Source organism: Zonotrichia leucophrys, chromosome 7 (assembly GCF_028769735.1).
Source record: "Zonotrichia leucophrys gambelii isolate GWCS_2022_RI chromosome 7, RI_Zleu_2.0, whole genome shotgun sequence".
Classification (NCBI taxonomy): Eukaryota; Metazoa; Chordata; class Aves; order Passeriformes; family Passerellidae; genus Zonotrichia; species Zonotrichia leucophrys.
In genome coordinates, this window is record NC_088177.1 from 15,631,995 (window position 1) to 15,655,332 (window position 23,338).

Sequence of the window (23,338 nt, forward strand, 5' to 3'; positions counted from 1 at the left end):
CAGAGGGTGCCCTACCCTCCCTCTATGTGTGTGGAAAAGTTAGCATGTGTTTGAGGGAGTGGCTGGAGTGACACCAAATAATTAGGAAATGGATTTGTATCATCTCTGACTGCATCACAGGTGTGTGTGTGTTTTCCTTCATGTACCTCTTCTCACCACCACCCTTCCATGAACTTTGTGCTGCAAGGTAGAAATGAAATGAGAGTTCCTCTCCAACCTTTGCTCTTTCACAAACTCAGGAAAGGAGCTTCTGGGAGAGAAAGAACTTTTCTGTGATTCACCCAAGACGCCCAGAATGCAGCTGTTTCTCTGTCCTCTGTGCAGAAGTGGCTCTGAGTATTCTGATTTTTGGCTTGTATGATAAGGATCATTATTTACTCAGTTTGTAAAGTCATTACAACAAGAATTCGATGCATACAGAACCCTGAAGGTGTTGCCTTTAGCCACAATGTGCCTTTCTTCCTTGTGTTTCACTCTTTACTGCCACTTGTTCTGCGTGACAGATTCTGTGGACTTTATATCCCCATTCCAGAAAATTTCCCTGCAGTTGAATAGATCCCTAATGCAGGTTGGCCTGCTTTGCTTTCTAGATTCTCCTAGGATAAAATACTGTACACAAATGAAGGAGTTTATATTAGATTTTTTTCCCTTACCTTAATTTAACAGTGAACTGTATTAAAGTTTTGAGAACCATTGGCCTCTGGGGGTGTGTTGGCATGCAGGGCTGCCTTTCAACCACAAAGGAGCTGTGTGAGAAGAAGTGAAACAAATAGATTTTTAGGAATAGGTATGAACAAACAGATGGGGTTTTTTGTGGGGAGGGAGGAAGGGAAAAGGGCTGCTATCTCTTAAAGACTTATTCTCTGCAGATGCTGAAGTAGGAGCTATGTATTCCAACTCCCAGTTCTCAAACTGATTCAGTGGTCTGTCCCTGAAATTGTTCCCATAAGAAACAGATATTTGAAAGACATTGACAATTATACCAAATTCTATAGTTCTAAAATACAATGATGATAAAAGTCTTGGTCTTCCAAAATTTTATCAGAGCCACAAAACAGAGTATGAAAATACACTGAGCATGGCTCCAATGAAATTAAATGATAATAATTAAACAATCATTTTAATTTTTATATATATAGAGAGCAAACAATTGAGCAAACTTCAGAGACTCACTTGTGGTATATCTCTAGTATAGCCTGTACAAAAGGCAAGAGAAATGATGCTAATATTTTATCTACTAATAGAAGTGTGAGTTGAGAGGGCAGCAGGAAGCATAGCTTGGGGAGACAGAGGAAATACAAGGAACATTAACTTAAAAAAGGTAAATGTTTCTCAGCATTCTTTCTCAGCAGAATGTACATAACTCCTCCTAGAATAAGGGGATTTCTGGCATTTAGTTAAGAGTCAGAATTTGATGACAAACCCTTAAATGCTACCCATGAGAAGCTGCCTGGAAACTTCCGTTTCTATGAATTCTGATGACAGCTGTACATACATCTTGTGTTAGGAACCTGGTGCTTAGAATCCTCAGACATTCAAACTTTTTTTCCCCTTTTTCTTAACAGTGTGTTCTCATTGTTGTACCGATTGAGGTAAAGTTCTGCACTTTGGCCGTGGCTTACGCACTTGCGGAAAAGGTTGTAGAGCAGAAAGTTGACTTTTTCCAGCAGCTGAGGTCTTTGCACAGGAATAGGGTCCCCATCATAAGTCAGCCTGGTCAGGAGTTCATCCAGCTTTTCTAGTTGCCTTCTGACTTGAAAGAGACTCTCTGCCAACAGTGTAAAGCTACAGCAAGACAAAGAATTAGTTTGCAATCTTTCTTGTAACAGTTTCTTGGAACACAAGAACTACTGAAGTTCTTGCTTGGGGAAAATCAGAATCTGTATTGAATGGTGCTTTCCAGCTTTGCCCAAACTCCCATCCATCCATCTTTTGTTTACAGGACTATAAAAATACATTGGGCAAATCACCGGCTCTATCTTCAAAGATAAATGTTTTCACAACAATGCAACACTGTCTGTGATAATTTGGAAGAAATATATACATGGTCCTAGTGTTGTACATGCAGGGCACTTGTGCCAACATTAATTATTTCCTACAGCTCAGGAGTTTTGCAAAATGTATTCTTTAAAAGGACAATATTTATATAGAATGAGCAAGTTAACAAGACTAAAGAAGTGTAAAAGCAGTTAGGAAAAAGAAATCCAAACATACTTGATAACAGTCCAGTAGGATATGTGCGTATAAAATTACAATTTAAAGCTATTTTTAGCATGTTCGTTGGGGGAAAAAAAAAGTACTTCAGTGAAAAAAAGAAAAAACCTACACAGAAAAAAAAAGCAAATGACCATTTTTTTTTTCACTTTTAAAATTTTCTTGATAATTTTCCTTCCTTTTTAACTATTACATTTTACTTCACCTTTTCCATATGAGAGTTTTGATGGGAGAGTAGTGACTATGATGTTGTGGTGACATTTTGTGAGTACACTATATTTTGAATATAATGCTATTTTCTTTTTATTTGCAATCACTTCAGAGTTGCCATCACAGAGACTACTGCCATTCAATCCCTACACAGTGTAAAGTCTGGAGGAGTGAGTCAAAGCATAAAGCCTCTACCCAGCTCCTGCCTAGACACAACTCCCACTGCCTTCAATGACAAACTCAGTCAGCACCATTCTTACTCAAGCAAAACTCCCAAGTGGGTATGTCTCATGTATCTGGAGGACACAAACCCAAAAATTAGTGACTACCACGAGCCAGGCTAGTGTTCATTCAGAATGGCGAACGTTGCTTTTAGTGAGCACCTTTTAGTTATTTACTCTCTTAGCTGCTGGTGAATTTGCTGCTGTTGCAGCTGATCTAAAGGAATGATCATTTCAAGTGCAGCAGACTTCCTGTGGTTTTCGGTGGAAGCACGAGGTCAGGGCAGGTTTACCAGTTCTGGAGCTGGTCGAGCCCCCCGTGGAGGGGCCCCCCGATGCAGGCGATCTGCTGCCGCCTCTTCCAGTCCAGCAGCTCCTCGGTCAGCATGTTGCTCATCAGCACATCAATCTCATGGATCACACGCCCGATCTTACTGAGCACCTCCTGGAAAAGAGCAAAGGTGCCACTAACTGACCACAGGCAACAGCTGCAGAATTCAACAACTAGCACGAAGCACTTACCATGTTTTTTTCAATTATTCTGAAAGTAACCGTGTTTAGTTCCTATTGCTTCAGTGACAGGATTCATCACCCATTGTATATTAATCCTGAATCCCTGTGAATTCTTCTTCAGTAATTTTTTTTTTTTTTGGGAGGGTAGGAGAGAAGAGTGTTGCATTATCTGTGGGCAAAATATCTCCAAGATTTTGACACTTGCAAACTCTGTCAAGTTCAGAAAGTTCTGCTGTTGTTTTGCATCATATAAAATGCATTGTGTTTTTGTTTGCTTGATTTACTCATAACCCTCATGGACTCAAATTGCTTCACTCTTAAAGTGTGCAGAACCAGATCCTTGACTGAGCTGTTACTTAATTGCCAATTTCTTAACTTCTAGTTCAAATCACCCAGACCTGCCCAAACATTTTGCAAATTTTTAACTCCACTGAAATGAGTCTGTTCTTCTGAGATGAAAATTTAGAAAGGCACACATACACATTTGAGTATTTGGTGTGAGAATAAGGGGAGAAAGCAGATAAACCACAAATGACAAAACACTGTCACTAACCTTTCTCTTGTAGTCTAAAGTATTGAGCATTGCCTGCAACGCCAACATTTCCTGTTTAATGAGGGCGCTGTTTTTGTCATTCTGCTCTGCAGGGGACGAAAAAAAATCAGTATAAATACGTGTGGGTGTGTGTGCCTGTTTATAAGGGGAGATGAGGAAAACAAACCACAACCAGGCTGCAGCAAGAACTAGTGAAAAAATAAACTGTGAACATCAGTAGATTATGCAACAGCCTATTTCATTTGAAAGGACTAGCTTTAGTAAAAGTTTAACATAAAGTTTTATGGATTCTGTCCGTAGATGTGTTTGTGGGGCAGGAAAAGGCAGAAAACATACAAGTGATACCCAGAGTTCTCTAAATTTCTCATCCCTGTGCATACTCCTGTGTATTATGTACATCTGGCTTGGATCAATGATTGATCTGTAAACACAAACAGCTCGTGGTGTCAGCAGTTAGGCTAAAGCTCTTTGGACTTGATGTGAATTGCAATGTCTGGCTGGGAGGCATTTGCAACAGAGATGAAGTGCTCATCACCAGGGGAATTTCAGCAGCCAGGAGCACTGGTCACTGGGCATTTCCCTCTCTGTCTAGTGTTTGTCCTTCTCTGGGTCAGGCAGTAGTTCCAAGAGCCCCCAAGCTCACCCATGCTCTTTCACATGCAACTCTTTCCCACCCTCACTTTCACCAACCTTTTGCATCTTTCATGCTACATTCAAAAAAGAAATTGGTGCCAACTGTGTGCCTGCTAAGCTCTGGATGGATGCCTTCCTATTGAGTCAGGGTAGATGTTTCAGTAGAGGCAGACAAGTAACCAGCACCACCTCAGCCACAGCAATTGCTCCCACACACTCTAAGCTGGCTGTGCTGGAGCAGAGCAGTGAAATTTAAGCCCTGAAAGTCATTTATTGTCAGCATGTCTTATGTCAGTCCAGCTTTCAGGTATCTGTGTGGTCAGTAATTATGATTGACCTGATGACTAGAAACTCATTAAACCATGGCACCTCTTCTGATCGCTGGGTCATATCCAGCTTTCAACATTTAGGATTGATGTGCTTAAGGACTTGGATGTTTCAAGCCCAACATCTTTGCAGGTTCAAAGGAAGGCAATTTAAAGATATCTGAGCAGACACAAGCAGACCCCAGTTTCTTTTCTGAAAGAGATCATGCAAGGACTGTTCCACATGCAGATCTCAGCCATCACAGGCTGGTCAAACATGCATTCAGAGTGCTTACCAGCTGGTTATCACCACTGTGGTCAAAAAAGAACAGAAAGCCAAGTTAGAGGCAAGAAAAATCAGTTCTGCATGACTCTGGGAAAAAGGAGTCCCTTCCACATTCTCCCAAAGAAGGGCCATGTAAAAGGTGAGGATATTGAGAAATGGGTTCTTTAAATTAAGAAATGTACTACTTTGTATGCCATTAGGTAGCTTATCCATAGGAAATAACTATACTTTCTTTACCCTCTTAATGCCAAAAGAGTAATTTTGTTCCAGGACTAAAACTTTATATAAACCAAAGATCCATTTTTATGTTTACATATATTAATCAAGTAATGCACACAACCCCCTGATGCTGTAGTCTAGCTGCAGAACCAGCCATTTCCTAGGGAATCCAAAAATGAGTATAAAAACTCTTACCTAAGCTCTGTATTGTTTTGTACCTGAAGTCAAATTCCTCTTGCAAGTCTTCCAAGTATTTCACATCTTGGTCAGTCATCTTTCACAGGAGAGAAATGAACAAATGCATGATGTAGTATTTTCCTTTCTTACCATTTGAAAACCCCTGAATAGTTCTGGGAACTCTTGTTTACTGTCTTGTAAACTTTATAAAGTATGATTGAATAATAAATTTATAGCTACAGATTTATTTTACTTGTTTAGAATGTCAAATATCATCCTCTATCCTGTTTGACAGCGGTGGATTCAGCTTTATCCCTTCTTGTTTACTAGTGCAATGACATAAAAGCAAGTAGGAACAATTGTGTTAGCCTGAGCTAAACTGAAATTGTTATGCCCATAATGCATAACATTGAAACTTTAAAGCAGGGCAAAGGGATAATTTTACATTTACTTAAATAGAAATTTAATTGGGGTGTGCAAAGCCAAAAAAGGTGGAGTCACACAGGAGTAGAACTCACAGAATTTATTTACAGAATGTTTTAAGAATTTGGATAAAGAAATGAAACATTTTTGCTCCTTTGGCATTTTGCAGCTTTCTTTTCATATGTGCTATTAAAAAATATTAAAGATATTTTGTAGTGACCAATCAATAATAATTCAAAACACCCCATCAAAAGAAGGAAAATGAAACTGTAGGAAATTATCTGCTGTACTTTGAAGGTCTATTTCTGTGCTGTTTATAGGAAGCCTTGATTTTGCCAACAACTCATAAACAATCCTTTTTGCTTTCCTAAGATGTGCACATTAAGAGTCTGAAAGTACATAAACTTGTTTGCTAAATGAGCCCACACACAATTAGCCATTTTGGCTTACTCTTTATTTTTGGAGACGAAAGTTTTAAATTATATGTGTAAAGTATGAAATTACATGCACGAGGAGCTGGCTAATTTCTGCGTTCAACTTAATTACCTACTAAAAAACTCCAACCCTGCTATCTAGAAAATGTTCTCATTTTCACTGGTCCTTTGGGGTGGCTGTGCTTCCCCACACAGGCAGGAGGAGCAGCTTGACAGGCTGCTGCTTTGTCTGCTCTGCAACTCTTTATCTACACATAAAGTTGTAAGATGAGATCTAGTATTACATTCTTCTGAATCTACTTTATCCTTCTAAGGGTTTGATCTCTCTAACCCTTCTTCTCTGTGAAAGAATGATGAGAGAATGCCACTAGGATCTCTTTCCAGTATACCAGAAGTGTTGCTCTTGAACAACATATGGACAGGTATTTCAAATATAGTTTCTACCCTGAGACTGCTGCAAAGCTGAAAGTGGGATAGCAAAAAAGCCATGGGTACTTTGAATCCTTATCCTGCCTTGAACCGAATGGGCATTCTCTGAGCTTTCAGGGTCTCTGGGACATAGCTACAGGTTTGGCTCAGCCCAGCTGTGGCCTGCAATGGCATGAGAAACTCCTGGAGAGTGGTTACCACCAGCTGCCAGTGTTCTTGTCCCCTCATGACTCCAAACCACGCAATTGTGTCACGTAGCCTTCACCTCGACAAAGGTCTCGGTGCATGACTCAGAGCTTGGGAAGGTTAAGCTACTGCTGACCCAGCTAAAGGAGATGAAATTGCAAAAATACATTTTCTGAACTTCTCATCTTTTTAGAGACTGTAGCTATGCTCTTACTGCACTCAGTGGTCTGCCTGCAACTTCCCTAGGGATGAGTGTGACAGCTTTAAAATAGGGAGCTCTCACACTGAACCCAGACAGCTGCTAACATCTGAGGATCCAGGTGTGTCCTGAGCTGTCAGTGTGGGCAGATGTCCTTGGAATAATGGAAAATGGATGGTGTATCTGTTGGCAGAAGTTGTTGTGCTACCCAGACTAAAGATAGCTCAGGTGTGTCTGTATGAAAATCAGGTGGGCAGAGACAGCACACAGGACAAAAAAGGTACCTGAGCGCTGTTCTTGATCGCTGACACTTTGTGTTCTACATTTCTCTGACGTTCTGAAACCACAGAGCTCTGTAGAGACTTTTCCAGTGGCCCCTGGAACACATTGAACAGATAATTGGTGGGTGAGTAATATTTATAATAATAATAGGTGATAGAAACTGAACTGCAAGTTCCAGCACAGCGAGGGAATTCCAAAGCCAGAGTTCAACCATCTGCAGACTGCTGTAAACACACAGACAAGTTTAGTTCTACACATTTGAAAAACATGCAGCTTTAACTTTGAAATCCAAGAGATTAAAAGGTGTGGGTATACTGCAGGTATTAAATATCAGGTGAATGAAATATAGATTATTATATTTTTAAAAAAATATCCATGGCACAAGACTCATGTAGGAATGCGGATTACATCCACAAGTGATTAACAAGAACATGTTTGTCTTAAAAATTCTCTCTGGGTTTTCATCATGTAACAATTTCCCCAAAATAAGTTTCATATGTAATTTGACTTTTTTTCTCCAAACAACATAAAAATCATCAATAACTCTATAAATCATCCAACTGTATTGGATAGAATGTCTTTTGCATTTCATAGTTAATATGAATTAATGCATTGCATAATTTAAAATACACACATCTGTTTTGTAAAGAATAATCTCTTTAAAACCTTTCCTACAGATTAAAGTCTTTGAAGATTAGCTGTGACATAGAAGTCCCTCATAGCAATGTTTCCAGCAGAAGAGTCACTAATGAAGTTCAAATGTGAGTTTAAAGGGCAACATTTGGCAACCCTGAGTGCACACAAATCACTTCAGTGGAATGAGGGGACAGGATTTGGTTTGAAAAGCATGTGAGCAGATTAACATGGAGCAGATTAGTGAAATGTAATTCATTACCTGTACAGGCATGCTGGCTGCAGCCAATATTCTTCTTTCTTCTCTTAAGCAGTTTGAGATGATCACTGCTATATGCATGGGATTACCATGATATTTGCCCTGCAAGCACAAGTAAATACAACTCAAAAAAATTCCACAATTCAGGATGTCCCTCTGGAAATCACAAGCAACATGATCTATAAGTGTCTATGAGGTGCAGATTGGTGTGGGTGGAAAGGAGTCCCCTTTTCATGTGCTGGTTCAGCCTTTCAGGGCAGCATCAGTTAGTGCCACCGTCATAAAATATTCTGAACAATGTTCCACAGAGATTATAAAGATACAATTACGAGATGTATATAATTTTGAGATGAAATTAGCTCCCCTGCTAACACAGCTGTTTTGAAAGGGCTTTCCTGTCAGCCTATTCTGGGCACGATTTTATCACACCTTCGATTTTCAATAGGATATTGCTGCTTAGCATGTAGCACTTCTGCCAACAAAAAAGTTTGTAAGCATATCAATATGGTAATGATGCAAGCAGGAAAGCTTCTTCAGCATAAAGCAGAAGACTTTAAAATTTAATGTCTATGAACAATTTTTCTCTTTTAAAAAATAATGTGCCTGAGATGAAGGAATAAGTAATTTTTGTCCTAAGACAAAGAATGAAAAAAAATCTATATTTTTATACCACCATAAATAAAGTGCTGACTTGCTGACGCATGACTGAGGACTGGGCACAATTTGAACTAATATTGGTTTATGCTGTATTTATAAAATTGGAATGATCCAGGACTCTCAAGCCGCTTCCTTTATGGTGATATATTCATTCATTGTTTCTCAGTATCCTTCATGCCCTTCATTCACTATCATTCATTCAGATACCCTTCATTCACTGCTCATAGTGTTTGTCCATTCATCAGAATTAGTCCATTTAATTTCTTTTCCTGTACAGTTCCCACTTCTGGACTTACTAAATTTTTTCCTCTTTATCATTAGTCTTTATTTTCATCATATCTCCCTGCCACTCAGAACCTCTTTTATTCTAGCTATCTCTGAATGTGGCACAGTAAGTTGATATACTTTAATACTTTATATTCTTTAATTGATGCCATATCTTCCTTTGATATCTCTCACCAATTGTTATGTTAGACACAAGGGTGTGAATGCATCTGACAGAAATGTGAACACATTGCTTCTGTATGCAACAAGTACTGTGGCATTAAACATACCTTTCTAATGCTTTTCACTAAACATTTCCTGTGAGCTTATGCATAAAATGTGTAATCTGAAATATGTTTTGACTTCAATTGCAAAGTAAAGAAATACCATATTAAAAGTGGTAGTTTTGATCATGGCAACTTGGTATGAACTGTTTGGTATTAAATACCATGCATACTGTGGTTCCAGGTATGGACTAACGCAAAAGATACAGGGCTCTTAAAACTAAATAACCAAGGTACCAAATGTTCCCTTCCAAGAAAGCTTTGACTGCCCTGTCATTGTTAGCAATGAAACAAAACTTTGTTTCTATGGCTTCTGAAATCTTTTCAGGACAGGAAAAGTACATGCCCCACAGTGCAGCCAGTGCACACCCAGAGTAGCCCCAGTGCTGTGCCTCCCTTCATGTCCTTAAAAGCAGTTCAGGAAGGCACTTTGCTCCAGCAGCCATCTGTATCTGAGGAACAGGAGTTATGAACCTGACTGGTTTTAGGAGCTTCTCTGTAAACAAGAAGTGGTGAGTAATACTACCCAGGACACACTATGCCTCAGATCAAACACCAAGCACTCCCTCCCTGCCTGCTCCTTCCTGGGCAGTGGGAGGAGACTTGATTGAGGATACACTGCTGATTTCCATGTCAAATAACAGTGCCAAAGATCTGTCACTACACATTTCTCCCTGGCAGCTCCATGGCTGTGAGGCCAGTAACTACGATGTTGCTGCACGCTTCCTTCAACACCGCTGCACTTCAGGACCAGTAATGTATTCACAGTCCCCTTCACTGGGCATATTCCCAAACTCTCTCTGTAGGTCAGGATGTAGCTTTGGGAAGGAAATAGAGCAATGTGGGAAATGGCTGTGATCTTCCTGCAAAGGATTGAGTGGGGTGCCATGTGGAACTGAGGTCCAACAGCCACAGCCAGGGCAAATTAACTGCAGCAGAGAGTGGCTGTGCTCCTGGCTGTGCTCCAGCCCAGTGCCTGACTCCTTAGGGAGCCAATCCAGGCTTCTAACTGGCATGGAAATGACTCATGCTTTTTTTACTGACTGGGTTTTCTGCTCCTTGGTGGACTGAAACTGCTCAGCAAAGGATCAGTTTATTACTAAGGATGAGCACAGGTGAAGTTGGGAGAGGGGGGAACAGTCCTGCCTTGTTCCAGCTGTTGTGGCTAAGCCTGTGTCATCCATCTGTACCTTGATTAGAGGGATAAAAGTCCTCTTACTTTGGGATGAAAGCTGTGGGGAGAAATCTGCCACTGCTGTAAGACCACTGATGGGCATATTAATTCCTCTGTTAATTTCTACTTGTGGCTGTTACTTCTTTTTGGTAGTAAAACAGAGTTTCACCTTCCCCCTAGATGGCCAGTAAGTGTTCATGCCATACATTGGCACCTGAAGCTACAAAGCTTGAGGTTCTGTAGCTTACCTTTAAGGCTTTCCTTAGTCCTGGCTTACCACTGCCCAACAGAATTCCAGCACTGCAAGGGTTTAAAGGGGTCCAGAAAAACTATTTAACCAAGTCAAGAAGTAAATATCCTCTCTTGGAGCTGTAAAAATGCATTTATGTAGAAGAGGCTCTTAAAAAAAAATTGTGACAGTGGGATGTGTTAAAATTCCCCACAAAGGATGCCAGTTATTAGGGACTTCCCTAGCGTTTCTAGACACGATTCATATGCAAAACTTTCAAAAGCTCTTCCTTCCTCTCCCTTTCTTTGTTTCATTAAGAGAAAAGCATCTGAATCAAGAGGTGCAGTGGAAATTCACTTTTTTCCCTCCCTTTCTTTCTTCTCTAACTCATAAATCTCTAGAAACAAACTGGGTCCATAGTGATTCCCATACTTATGCCAGGCTTCTTCATACTTATGCCAGGTGGTTCTTTAACTTGATTCAGTTTGAGTAGATGCCAAGAAGGTCAACAGAGAGCTGCCACCTGTGCTCCTGGAGCAGCCCCTTTTGCAGTAAGGGAGCAGATGGATTGCAACTCATCAGTAATAAATGGATAAATGAATTGTAACACTAAATAGCTCAATAATTGCAACTTATTGAATAACGATAGCTACTAAAAGTCACAACAGCCATGTTTTTGACTCTGGAAAAATAATAATGCTAAAAAATTTCTGCCTGTGTTTTGTACTTCTCAGTTCAGCTTTAATTCCACTTTGGAATGTACTGCTTAGTGTTCCCTTATTATTCACCTACTGCCAGCTCTTGTTGCTCTGCACTTCCATTTTGTCTTTAGTTGAGGGCAGAAATTGCCCAACATGACCTTGATTTCTGAATTACTATTGAAAACCATCTCTTAGCAGCAAAGAGTAGTTTAAGTTGGAAAATTAAGGAACTCTAACCAAAAATGGCTTGTGAGATGGGGGAATCCTAACTTAGAGTGACATGAACACTAGCAGCCAGAAGAGGAACAAGAATGTGGATTCTTTAGGTATGCAAACTCGTATTAATAAGTTTAAACATGTAAGGAAAAAAATTATATTTGTCTTTTGACAAATAACAACATAGAGAAAATGAGGATTTGCTTTTCTTCTTTCAAATCAAAATATCTGCTAGTACTACTGTAATTCTGTTGTTCTTAGAAGTTTTCTTTCTCCTCTCTTCCGTTCCAATGAGGTCTTTCCATGCCATGAGTTACAACAAGCAACAAATTATCTTATTTGGACTGGATTCTTCTCAAGAACTACCAGCATGATGCTAAATTTAAGCAAACAGGGGGAACTTGAACTTTCATTCTGAACAGGTGACAATTTTCTGAGAATGCTGATGACATTTCCTTGGAGAAAACCTTCCTACTGCCACCCGGCATGCACTCTTTCCACTCCAGGGACATCTGTTGTGACAGTACCTTACTAGATCATGGAGAAAAACAAAGAGGCATTTCTGCAAAAACAGTCTGTACGTTATAGCATGCAGAGTTTATGCCCTTTAGCCAAATTTTAAAACAGCTTAAACTCTTTGGAGTATGTTAAAGGCGCATGAAACAGTGGCTGGGGAAATGAAAGGTTAGGTTTTGCAAGCTGCAAGGTCATGGAGAAATTTTAAAATATGTATTTGACATTTTAAATTACATGTGTTTTCAAAAAGAACACCAAACAACTATCAGTTTTAGTATCTGCTTACTCTGACAGAAATGAAGAAATCCAGACCAGAGTCTTCTCTTACTCTTCTTTTCTTCCCATTTTTAAAACTTCAGCATTTTAGCTGATTTTCCTGTGGGTGGCTCCATCACAAAGTGGATCATTCCCAGCCACACAAACACTGACTGCTTTCCATGTGTCCAAGGGCTCTGTACACTGCACACACCTATCAGTGAATACTGGACATGCACTTTGTGAGCAGCTGGCTCTGTTTTCAGTGGGTAAAGCAGGGGATTAGGTGTTGACTTGTGATGTAGAAGGATGTGCTATGAAACTTTTAGAAAGTCAGTCAGGGGTTTGCCTGATTAGCTCTGTGTTTTCAAGGTGACCTATAAAAGGACTTGAGTAGGTTTTGGTGCTTTCCAATTGTGAAAATTGTCTCAGAATTTGGTCAGGTTTTAGCTCCTTTTCTCCTTTTTCTTTTACTTTTCTTTCTTTCTTTTTTTTTTTTTTTTTAACTCTCAAAACCATCAGCTGTATTTCTTCTTATTTCTGCTAGAAAAAGCCCTTCTTGAGCCTTTTAATTGTATACAATAGGAGCTTTACTTGGAGGTGTGGCAGAGTTATTTAGTATGACCATTGAAGTGTTTGTTCATACTGAATGAATATTTAACGAAGCTGATGGAAGGGAGGAGAGATAGGAAACAGCAAAACAAAGTCAAGTAAAATTACGTTTCCTTCCCTATTGCTTACTTGTGATATGATTCTTTTACAAATTCTGGTACTCAGCATCTTTCTGGAAAAGCAAATATCTCATCTTTCATAAAATCAAAAAACAGGAAGAAAAACCCCTTTTGTCTATAATTTCATTTTTTAAAAGAAAGTAGAGATTTGGTGTAGCTGTGTATCTCGGATGTGTGGGTGGGAAGGCATAGCTGTACATACATATTTCCCGTTTTCACCTTCAAATATGACAAATAACACTTCACCTTAATTTGTTTTCTATCTTTGTTTATGCATCCAGGCAGAAAGTCTAATGAAGACAACAGCAGAATACAAAGAAAGAGTTGGTCCTTGTGTTAGCCAGATAAATGCTAAGTGCTTGGGAGTTTTGTGAAAGCTTGTACTTAAACAGGCAGTATTCTTACTAAAAAATCTTCTACTAGAGAGATGCCTCTGTTTTATCTAGGTCTTTAAGAGGAAGTGCCTGTGACACTCTCTGTTTAGACTGCTCTTGTTGTACTTTTATTTTTAGATTTCTCCTTCCCCCTCTCAAAACAGGTGAGAGAACTTAAAGGCAACCTCATTGTTTTAGAAAACTCCTTTCATGTGTGGGAAGTCCTAATACACAGCTTTGTAGTCTTGTAGTTTTCTCATAGTGTATGATGCATAACTTCCAGATTATCATAATTTTTTTCTGGGGGCATGTGCAACTAAATTGCAATAGGCAAAGCTGTAAAAGCACAGTGAATGAGCTGTGAAGACAGAGGCTTTTTCTCTACTCCTCAAATTCCACTGCTGGGTCCCTTCCACTGCAGACTCTAAAACACTCAAGGAATAACCTACAGAAACAGCAGATTTCTGTGCAGGTAGGGTGAGATAAAGCTACAGAAAATACATTTCTGTAGAAATCATCACCAGACAGTTGAACTGTATAGACAGGGAGGGGTGAATAATGTAGGGTAGTTCTTATTTGATATCTACTTGAGAATAACTAACTTCTTTTTAAAATGAGATTTATTTCAAAGTGGGCAAAAATACCATGTTCCCTATGAAAAAAGGGTAAAACATCAGAGGACAGAGAGGACTGATCTCCACATGCCCCTCCTCCTCTGGGCACAAAGACCTGAGTATTATTAACTAATCTCTCAGGCAGATGTTCAACTGCAACTGGGCTCTTAATTCTTCAGAATGAACAAAGCCCACAAGAGGTTATTTAGCTTGCTTGTATTTTTACTTCTGCCTGCAAGTTAACTCTTTTTCATTCTACAGAAACAAACTGAAAGTTTAATAAACTTTTTTTTGGTGTTCTTTAAATAATAACTAGAACCACCAAAGTATTTTACTTGTAACAAGTAACCTTTTTCAGCCTTGTACTACCAGTAATTTTTAACAACCTTTGTTAGCTGCAGTCACCAGGCTGCAGTTGCTAGGAGCAGACACCTAGCTGCTTCAGCAAACAGACTTCTGTGCGGGGTTTCCCATCTGCACGCCAAAATTTTCTGTAAACAGCTTTAATGGTTGTACTGAAAAACTCACTGGAAGCAGTCTAATACAATCTGAATTGTGTTAGGCAGCAGGACATGCTGGTTCAAAACACATCCTACCTTACCGTGTTGAGTTGTTGATCTGGCAGGCTACACAAGTGCTACATACGTGTAAATAACATTTTGAAATGGATCTTCCGTGGTTTATTAGGAACTTTCTCTATTTTGTTCCATTCTCACTCGTTTGTAAGCTTTAACAGGAAACTGCAACTAAAACATCAATGGCAGTTTCCACTCTTTGCAACTGTTTCTCAGCACAGGGCTTATTAGAATTGTTTGTCAAGCACCAGCTGGAATGTCTTGTTTTGGATCTAATGCTGTTTTGTCCACTTTCTTTGATGTACTGAAATGAATAATCTTAGGATTGTTCCTTGCATTCCTTATGCATGTTCCTTTCTGGTACAGAGGCTTTTGCAAACTGTCACTTGAACAAAAGAACCTTTATTTGTTCACTTAGTTCCATCTGGAGAAGCACAGGGGTGTTCAGTGCCCATTACAGATGGAAGCAAACTGGGCAGTATAACCAGGAACATGACACAGAATCAGGAATGCACTGCTGGGTTACTGTTTTCAGCAGCATCATGTAAAGATGTATTTGTGGGAAAAAGTGCCTTAATATATGTTGTTTCAGATGACAGAAGATACTTTCAGAAGCTATTCCAGACCTTTCCATAAAAACAGCCAGAGCCATGTAGGATAAAGTAATGTAACTAAAGAACTATTTCCCAGCTACTTACTATAACTTCCAAAAGCTTGATTTTATATAACTGGTGGGTGTGAATCAGCAGATCTGGTGCTTCTGCCTGACCTCTCCCTTTGTAAACAGACCCTAAGGTGTTAATGGTGTGTGTGCCCACAGACCTGCTCATCCAGGCATAATCCCATTACCATTACCCTCTCCCCATCTCAGGCTCTAGCAGGGCTGGGGAGGTGGTAAAGTTCACCAATACTGGAGAATCTGCTGTGAGAATTAAATGAATTTCATGAATATACATAATTTACAGCAAATTGTTCCCCAGAGCACACACTGTGCTCATTAACTCAGGCTTCAATGGTAAATGAGCAGAGCAGCCTTTCTTATTCCTGAAATCTGTTATTTCACTTCTATAAAGGAAAATTTATGTAATCAGATTTCACCCTGAATACCATAAATACAGAAGTGACACAGATGCATGTTGCCATTAATGAGAAGGGATTGCTTTCAGAAGTTATCTTGAGACTAGAGCATAAATAAGGGCTTCAGTTATGAGTAGGATGATTCTGGGAATTTCTGCTTTTGTCCTGATGGGGTTGTCCTGCACCTGTCACAGAGCACAGCACAGACAGAGGCTCCTCCTGAGAGCTCACCTGAACCCACACTTGGGCCAGGCTGCATTCCATGGAGCTAATCCTTGTCTAGCAGGAGGAGTGCTCCAGCTTTCCAGCTTGGAGTGTGTGTGGGGAAGGACATCCCAGAACTGAACGGGCAGTTGCCATCAGCACCATTCCTAAATGGAGCGGTGGGACATGGGGGCACAGCTCTGATTCCCAGGCTGCCCTGGGCTCCCTGGCTGCACTGCAGCCTGCCTGCTCTCTCCCAGCCCAGATTTTGGCATGTGAGTCAGCAATGTGGACAGTGCCTGTCTCCCATGAGAGTCTCTGAGCACTGAATCCACTGGGGGCTTACAGCAGGGACAGGTGAACGCTGTCACAAACATTCCTTCTGAACACTGGGATGTAATCGTCCACAGGCCAAGGTCATGCAGACTCCTACATCTGCAATGTGGTTCCTAGAAGTGCCAGGCAGCTCTTCCAAGCTTAACATCTACCCTTTACATTTTGTTGTCATAACAACAGCACAAACCATCTCCTTGTGACTAATCTGCTTTGCTTTTCTCCGTTTAGATTTTAAGAAGGAGAAAGAACTATAGGTGTGGTTTCCCTGCTCTTTCCCCCACTGCCTCTGAACATTTTCTCCCTCTTCCCTTTCCAAGACTGCTGCTGGGGGATGCAGGAGCTTTCTAGGAAGATGGACAGAGAATTTAACCTTAGAAAGAGACTGTGCTGTTCTGTCTACCACCGAAGTGCACAGCAACAAAAGGCTGCTCTGCTATAAAAATGAATGCAATTTACTGACTGGAGAAGTAATAATAATGTAGGAAGCAAATATGAAGGATTTTAACCTAAAATGCTGACCCTGATTTTAATACAGTATGTGCACTTATACCAGATTAATGTCAAGAAGAAGAGATGTTTCAATGAAAGTAAGAAATAGAGAAGCGAATTACAGAGAGCTAGCAGTGACCACAGCTGCTTAGCTAAGTTTCTTAACACTATTTTCAAGTACTTATAGCTTTTTCAAATTACATATTTCCTGAAACACTATTCAGTGTTTCTTTTTGCCTGCAGATAATTTTGGAAATGTAAGCAGTCTAAACAGCAATGCCAGACTCCACAGTTATTTCTCTAATGTTGAGAGAATAGGGATGGTCCCTGTGATATAAAAGCAGGGGCGTCAGGCAGACTCATCTTCCTGCTTGGACTTCTGCTCTTTGCCCTTCAGAACCCCCAAGGTTGCCCAAAACTTTGTATTGCAACTGAGGCAGGCAGATTCTCCCTTCTTTCACTATTTCCATTCTTATTTTCACAGAACAACTAACATATTTATGAAAGATGTTTCAGTAAACAGAATAGAAGATTTTCTCAATTTGATAACAAAAATCTCAAGGAAATCTTTTAGGTGAGGTGTGCTTGGCTGTGGTGCTCCTAGCAGTAACACTCTCCAGACTCAGGAACAGCATGGGGAATCTTGATCCTACGGAGTCCTTGTCTGTCTAGAAAACAGCTGCAGAGGCCACTTATGAGGTGTGCATTGCTTCCTTTCACTAACCATCCAGTAGTATTTCTGATTAAATGTTAGTCTCTCCTTTTGTGTTTTGTCAAGAACTGCAGGTAGCTCTTGAATAGCTTTTGTGTGTTCTCTAATTGAATTTTTCTTTATTATTGCTATTGTTATAGCCTTTCCCACAGCTCAACACACGATGCTGTGTACATAGTGATAAGTGCTGGTTTCCAGCATTATCTATTTTGTCAAGTGTTACTCAATAGGGTAACACAATTTGGCTCAAAGCAATGAACAAACATTGCACTCAGATCTTGTATTGTGGTCGGACAGCTTTGTGTGTGTGCACCATGCACAAGGGTCTGTGCATCTGTGTGTGGTTCAGAGGGGAAGGAAGAGGAGGGAGCTGTGAAATTTCAAAGAAGTGCTTGCACTAGAGAGCGAAGCAGAGATAAAGGTGGGCTCATGGTAACTAACCTTCAGAGAAAGTCAAACCAACTCTGTTCACAGAGTCACCAGATAGGAAAAGATGTTTACAAAAGCAGCTTCCTCCCCTATTTAGGAACCCAGTCTTTCCTTCATCAGCCACTGAAAAACCTCATTAGTTTCACAGTGTAGCATTCCAGCCTCCTGTTCCCTAGGTGGTGTGTTGGGACAAAAAGGACTGTGGCATCCTGCTCTGTACATCAGTCACATTTTTCTGGTGCTGTCTCACAAAGCTGTCACAAACTAGCTCAAACTGCAAGAGTTAGGTATCTGCAAGGGCTTCCAGCTGTGGCTGGGAAGCCAAATGCCCGTTTCCAATCTTCTCACATATTCAGCAATAAAATGCAACCAGCCATGCATTGACAAAAGATTAGACCCATAATTAGATAATTTGTATATTCAGAGTTAAGGACATTACAGAACATGCTGTCCATGCTATGTGTCATATTCAGTCCATTAATAACACTTGACAGTTGATAACAAGGATGGGCTGTCAGCTGATTTCAGCTGCTGTAGCATTTCTTTACTGATGTACTTACCTAATCAGTGAAGAAATAACTTTAACAGCTGCAGCAGGAGCTGTGCAGCTCTACAGAACATGCAGCCCATACCTTGCCTGAAAATGCATTTATCCTCCATGTCCTATACCTTATCACTAGTAACATAGTGGTTTACACAAAAGTCAAAAACTCTGCTGTCACAGATTTCTTAAGACAGTATAAATTATTTTTCTTATCCAATAATAGGTTTTTATCAGGCTTTGCAAGAGCCTGGTCCTACTTCAGGCTATTCAAATTATTTTGGAGATCAGAATATAGGCTGTGGGTGATAGTGTTCAAGATCAGGAAAAGCTCCAACAATGAAAGTGCCATCCATGTTTACATGTGTATTTTGGAAGTGAATGGATAGCTTTTTTTGTCTAAATTCAGGTTATGTGTTGTCTTAACACAATGAGGAAGGGTCAACATTATTAGTGATGGGGAGAGCTGCTGTTTTGGTTTTTTTTTCCTCATCTAGAAACATTCTACTGCAATATTCAAGATTCTGATCCTGTTTTATAAGCAGTATAAATAATTGCAATATCACACATGTGGTCTCAAGGAGTTCATAACACTGTTCAGCTGTAATGGGGAGGCCGGAGCATTTTGGCTTGTTCTGGAATTGCAACTCAGACCCTAGCACCTGAGAAACCATTTAATCACAAATCACCTGAAACTCCCCTCCTCTGGCCTTTCTGGAATGACCCTCCTTTGGTTTGTGCTCCTGCTGAAGCACATAATTATACAATTTCCAAACATGACAGGACTTGAAAGAAAGAGGTTTTATTCAGGCCATTTTCATACTGATTATTACATGAACTCAAATGAGTTCACCCAAGGCCTGATTGCTTGGCTTGGTGTGCCCAATTTGGCAGAGCACACAGAGCTGATGCTTCAAGATTTGGTAAAAAAATTAGAATAAAACAAATGGGGCAGAGAGTAGAAGGAACAACAATGAGAGGCTTTAATTGTATATAGCTTGTATGTAAATATGTTCTAGTTCTGCCTGTGCACATTGTGATGGTACAACCATAAATGCATTGTCTTTTAAGGCAGGAATACAGTAGTGTAACTGCTTGGCCTCAAATGCTCTTTCCATGGATCTGCCCCTGTGGAAGAATCCTTTATAAGGTGATACAGCTTTGTGGTAAAATGTGCCAAGATCATTACAAAAACAACAGGATTTCTGCAGTTGAGTAAATCTAAATCTGGTGTTTGAAGACTACTGAAATTATGAAAAGTGCTGCTCCAAAAACCAGAAAAGAAACAAAAAGTGACTTTATTTTTAAATTACAGAGGGCTGCTTGCATAGCATAGGATGAAAAAGTGGCAGCAATGGAAATAGTGTCATATTTTTAAGAGGCACCACTAGGGATAATGAGTAGAAAGACACAGCCATGGAGAGAACAAAGTAATTGATGAAATCATGCTAAGATTTTCCAGGCCAGTGTGTGTGTATGTACATATGTCTCAAATAAAGAAAATGTTTGGCAAGCAATGTAATTATCGTTTAAGTACTTATGGAAAACACCATCAAAGAAGAGAAAACCCCCCACATTTTCATTGAACTCCATGGCATATTTGCTTTGTGCAGAAGACAGAGAGGTGTCAGGAAGTAGGTGACTAATGAAGTGGAACTCTGAGAATCCTTGCCTTAGATACACAATTATTACAGAAACATTCAGCCAATCAAAATAAATATCATTTTGCAGAAGCCTAACGGTAAATCCTGTACGTAATTCATAGCAAATAATCCCAGAAAAGCATAAAACAGCAAGCATGCTAATGATTTACAGAGGTTCCTTTTTCATGGTGCTGCCTTCAGCCCCAAGCATGTATTTTATTCCTTAGTTAAATATCTGTAGGTGTCTGAGAGGTGGTAATTCCATTTGTAATAAACATGAGCATCTATAAGCACTGTGTTTGTAAGAGCTCAGTGAAACACAGATACGCAGAGAGCTAAGAAGTCACAGCATTTGTATCCAAGCTGCATGCATTGAAACAGCAATTACTGTTCCACAGAAAGACAGTGGAGTTGTTATTTGGAATTATCTTGCGGAAGGCTCAGTTTTCCCAGAGCTGCTCGGAGTCTGCGGCAATCGGGGCAGCTCTGAGCTGGACACTGGAACAAACTGCACTCCACAGAGCCCGAGCACTGCCTCCAGAGAGCAGGGAGAGTGTGCAGGGCAGTTTGGCCTTGGAAGCAATGACCCACCTGCAGCAGCTTCCTGACTCTCTTCAGGTTGTGGATCAAGAGCAGATTTTTCTCCTGCGAAACCCGGTCCAGCTGTTCGTCCACCTGTATTATCAAATTCTGCAAAAGGATCATTGCCATTGCTTCATTGTTGGCTGCAGCCTCCCTAAAGAGTCAATGAACAACAACAATGCACGTTTAAAATGCTGTATGATGTGTCAATCTAGCAGTACAGAAAATTATAATCTATTCAGAAATCTAGGCAGCAAAAAAAAAGACTTTAAGTATATGGTGATTTGCCTATAGTTAGAGCTTGTGAATAATGATTTTTATGATTTTGTGGGTTTTTTTTTATAATATTCCCACAAATATGCATAAAAGGAGGGTGAGGTGTTAGCACAGACAGTAGAGTCAGCCAGAGGAGACAACCAGGTTTTTCTAGCCTCTGGTCCAGTGAATATTTAAATAATTCCAGCTCACTTGTCAGAGGAAATGGGGCTTATGCAAACTGTCCTTCTCACTCAGTCACACAGATATAATTTCTGAATTTGCTGCCCAGTTTCAGACAAAGTTGGCAACAGGCTTGAAATCCAAAAGATAGAATTCTTACAAATTTCATGGCAATCTGGCAGGTTGGTAGAAGAAAGGAGTCCAAATTAGCACCTCCACTGAGGGAAACAGCAGCAATAACTTGCTCCAGGAGGCAACAGCCAGATGGTCAGGCAGAAGAGACATCTCTTCACACCAGGCACCAGCTGAGCCTTCCCCCAGCCAAACTATTTGGGGATACAGGAAGACTCTGAGGCTACTGGTCAAGGGTATGTAGGGGACACAGACAAAGCCAGGCTTTACTGGCTGTGATGTTTGTGGTACAGCTTGGTATGTGCAGGGCAATGGCATTAGTGAGAAAACTGAGGAGGAAAAAGTTTGGACAGCGTGGCATCCTTGTCCTTGGGATAGCCTCTCTCCTTTCCTCACAAACAGCAGGTGCCTGTTTGAGATATGCTCACTAACCCCACGTCTGGCAAAAAGGAGATTTTAATGTTACCCATGTTGCCACAGCCCCATAAAGATGGAGCTATAAACCATAAAGAAAGATTTTATTCCTTAGCAGTTTCCCCCCCACCCCAATAGTCCTGTGGAGTTAGTTTGAAAAATTGAGATGTCTCTTTCTGGTATGACTAATAATTTTTTTTCTTTGCACTTAGTTTTGAATCTTCTTAAGATAACTCTCAAGTGACTTGAATCCAAATTTGGACATAAATGGACCTCCTAGAAAACAGTTCCTGTAAACAGCTGGCTTGTTCCCCAGAATTTTCCAACTTTAAATGCAATTCTGGACAAGTGAATAATTTTATGCTGCAAGAGGTAAGTGTATAACATTTCCATTAAAAATTAACTTGTATTTTTTTAAAATCAGTTTTTATTGGATTTTGTTTAGTACTAAGTTCCAATGTGAATCTTCACTTCCCAATATTCCCTAAGTTGAAATGGCTAAATCCATTAACTAGTGAAATAGTATTACTGGAGTGTAGATACCTGCACAGTTTGTAAATGAGCACCCTAAAGCCTTCCAGCAATCAAAAGTATTGTTGGTGTTTGAAATAAGAGGAGACAGAATGGATGAAATCCTACCAGTCCTGGCTTTCTATCCATTGTGCTAGCAGGTGCCGGATTTCCATGGGGAAGTTATCGTCATAGAACTGGTCCACCTGCTCCAAAAACTTTATTTCCAGTTGTTGAACTTGACTCCATTGGGACATGCTACAAAAGAAAGGAATTAATGTTTGCAACTGAAAAATGAATATGAATTATTAATCCAAACTGCATAAATCAGTTGTTTTTATTGTAGCTCTCATATACTTTGACATTTTATTCTGTCTTTCAAAACAGGGGGTTCTTGAGTAATTTTAGTCAGTTAAAGGGAAGAGGGAGAAAAGTGAGCAAGGCCATTAAAGAAGTTTTGGTTCTTACACTTGAATGGGCACATCTGTCAAGTCCCTTCATTTATGTAAATTTTTTTAGATACTTTATGATGCTTATAAAGTGGGAAAATCTGCACACCATCTCTCATCAAGAGAAGAAGTTTTGGCTTGCACTCTTCAAACCCAGGTAGAACTATTCTTATTGAAGGGTAGTGGAAAGCAATGATTTTGCTCTCTTCTTAGTGAATTCATACCACTCAAATACTCAAATTTTTCCTATAGTCATCGTGGTTGTGTGTCACTGTGCTGTTCCTAAAGCCCCACATTTTCTGTTAGGAGAGTACTGCTTTACAACCTAAATCTAGTACATCTCTACCTTAAATTGCCATAGAATTATATTTCATGTGCCCTGGGGTCTGAGATCAGTGGGCTCTGCCAACACCCTGATCCCAGAGCAGAGGTGTTCTTCCATTTTGTCTTAACAAAAGACACAAAATACATTCAGGGCTAAAGACTGAAGTGAGCCAACAAAATATGGATCTGTTGGAACACTTTTGATAGAAACTTTTCCTGAAGAAAAAGACAAGATTTCATCAAAATGGACATTTTTGTAGAAAGCTGACCTTTTCATATGCAGCTTTTCTAT

General features: G+C 40.0%; 1 protein-coding gene across 1 annotated transcript in view; it reads right to left on the reverse strand.

The window, feature by feature from the left end:
* Positions 1-23,338, reverse strand: part of STAT4 (signal transducer and activator of transcription 4) — a 40,392-nt gene that overhangs the window by 15,416 nt on the left and 1,638 nt on the right. Inside the window, exons 2-10 of the mRNA XM_064718014.1 lie at positions 22,403-22,531; positions 20,789-20,933; positions 8,180-8,278; positions 7,287-7,379; positions 5,350-5,428; positions 3,712-3,797; positions 2,939-3,090; positions 1,627-1,785; positions 654-746 (exon numbers count right to left, since the gene is read on the reverse strand). Of these exons, the coding sequence (XP_064574084.1) occupies positions 654-746; positions 1,627-1,785; positions 2,939-3,090; positions 3,712-3,797; positions 5,350-5,428; positions 7,287-7,379; positions 8,180-8,278; positions 20,789-20,933; positions 22,403-22,530 (1,034 nt within the window). The 5' untranslated portion in view covers position 22,531. The remainder of the gene's footprint in view (positions 1-653; positions 747-1,626; positions 1,786-2,938; positions 3,091-3,711; positions 3,798-5,349; positions 5,429-7,286; positions 7,380-8,179; positions 8,279-20,788; positions 20,934-22,402; positions 22,532-23,338) is intronic.